The sequence below is a fragment of the Sinocyclocheilus rhinocerous genome, unplaced genomic scaffold (genome assembly GCF_001515625.1).
Source record: "Sinocyclocheilus rhinocerous isolate Xijiao unplaced genomic scaffold, SAMN03320098_v1.1 scaffold898, whole genome shotgun sequence".
NCBI lineage: Eukaryota > Metazoa > Chordata > Actinopteri > Cypriniformes > Cyprinidae > Sinocyclocheilus > Sinocyclocheilus rhinocerous.
In genome coordinates, this window is record NW_015652144.1 from 895,704 (window position 1) to 897,564 (window position 1,861).

Sequence of the window (1,861 nt, forward strand, 5' to 3'; positions counted from 1 at the left end):
TTTTTAAGCAGTGGGGTTACCCGAGCCTGCTTAAATGCTGTGGGAAATGTACCAGTGTGAAGAGAGGTGTTGATAATGTGAGTAAGCGAAGGTATGACTGAAGAAGAAATGGCCTGAAGGAGGTGAGTGGGGATAGGATCAAGTGGACAAGTAGTAGGATGATTGGAAAGGATAAGTTTGGAAACGTCCATCTCCTAGAGTGTAGAGCAGGAGGAGAGACTGGATAATATTTATTTATTTATTTACAGTGTTCATATTGAGACTATGTTATTTATTTATGTATTTATTTATTTACAGAATTATTTATTGAATCTATGTAGTATTTATTTATTTGTTTTTAATGTGGTCAGATCCCGGACTTTAGTCTCTGAGCATAGTTGAAGACAATAATATTTCTTCTAAAACTCTGAAGCTTCCATTTGCTGTCTACAGTTGAAATAGAATTGTTTCATTCTTGATTTTTATTATCAGTAAAACTAAACTGTTTACAGAAGAATAAATGAATGTATCTGACAGTTATGATGGTCAGAAATAGACACATCTGAACTCTAAATCTGCCCACAATTCATTCCAAAATCTGTTGTCGATGTTCTGACACTATCAGGTATCTCCACATTCTTTTATTCATCTTTTGCATTATTTTGCTGGTTGCCACCAGATTCAGTGAGAGTCATTTCTGTAATTAATTCCAGAATCATTTCTGTAATGAGCTGAGGGAAACGAGGAGTCAAATGCAATTGTGAAAATGATGGATTTTGATCCATATCACCTATTGATCATGTTGAAGTCCTCGGGCAGGAACCGCTGCTGACGCCCCCTGCTGGTCACAGTCACGCTCACCTTGGTGTCCTCTCGCGGGCTAATCTTAGTATAATTGAGAATTAAATGGAGACATCTGTTATAGTGTCATGAGTCCAGATGTAATTTGGCTTTATGAGATTTAGTTTTATATGCAAAGGAGGATATTATATCGGTGCTGTTCCATTGTATGAAGTTATGTTGTGGCACAGATACTGTTTCAGTTGGCAATACCATGATATTTCAATATCTATTATATATGCTTTTGCATTATTATTTTAATTCTATGCCATGCTATTTACTTGGCACTCTAAGGAAGTTCAAATAATAGCATAGTAACTGTCCGAAACAAACAGGCCTCAAATCTCTGTAATAGTCCCAGCAAGACAAACCTAACTAGCTGCTGTGAGATGTGAGGTGTACTAATGTGAGTTTGGTGGGGTTGTTTTCAGAGTGTCCGTGGGAGTGGGACAATCTGACCTGCTGGCAGGCAGCCAGTGTCGGCAAGGTCGTGGAGGTCAACTGTCCCGAGCTCTTCGAGTTCATGAGTCCAGAGGAAGGTGAGAGACATTGCACTCTGACATTTTTAATGCATTGCTGCTAATATAAATTATAATAGTAATATAATTAATTATATTAATATAACTAATTATAGTAATATAAATGAAAAGTATTGATTACACTTTACAGTAGGATTCCATTTGTTAATATTACTGCACCACATTATTTAGCAATAGCATGAACTAACAATGACAAATACTTCTAGAGCATTTATTAATCTTTGTTAATGTTAATTTGAACATTTACTAATACATTATTGAAGTCAAAGGTTTGTATATGTTAATATTATCTAGTGGACCTGAGCTAACATTACCTAACAATTCTATTTTTAACTAACGTTAACGTTACTAACGTTAACAAAGATCAATAAGTATTGTAACAAATGTATTCCTCGTTGTTAATTAATGTTAGTTAATGCAGTAATGGGGCCTTATTGGGACCTTATTATTTATGACATTTATATTATTTATTTATTTATTTGTGTTTGTTTATTTTAAATACA

The 1,861-nt window shown here is 34.6% G+C and overlaps 1 protein-coding gene across 1 annotated transcript in view; it reads left to right on the plus strand.

Annotated features, from left to right (window-relative positions):
• Window positions 1-1,861, plus strand: part of adcyap1r1a (adenylate cyclase activating polypeptide 1a (pituitary) receptor type I) — a 48,886-nt gene that overhangs the window by 18,564 nt on the left and 28,461 nt on the right. Inside the window, exon 4 of the mRNA XM_016519203.1 lies at window positions 1,251-1,358. Coding sequence (XP_016374689.1) covers window positions 1,251-1,358 — 108 coding nt within the window. The remainder of the gene's footprint in view (window positions 1-1,250; window positions 1,359-1,861) is intronic.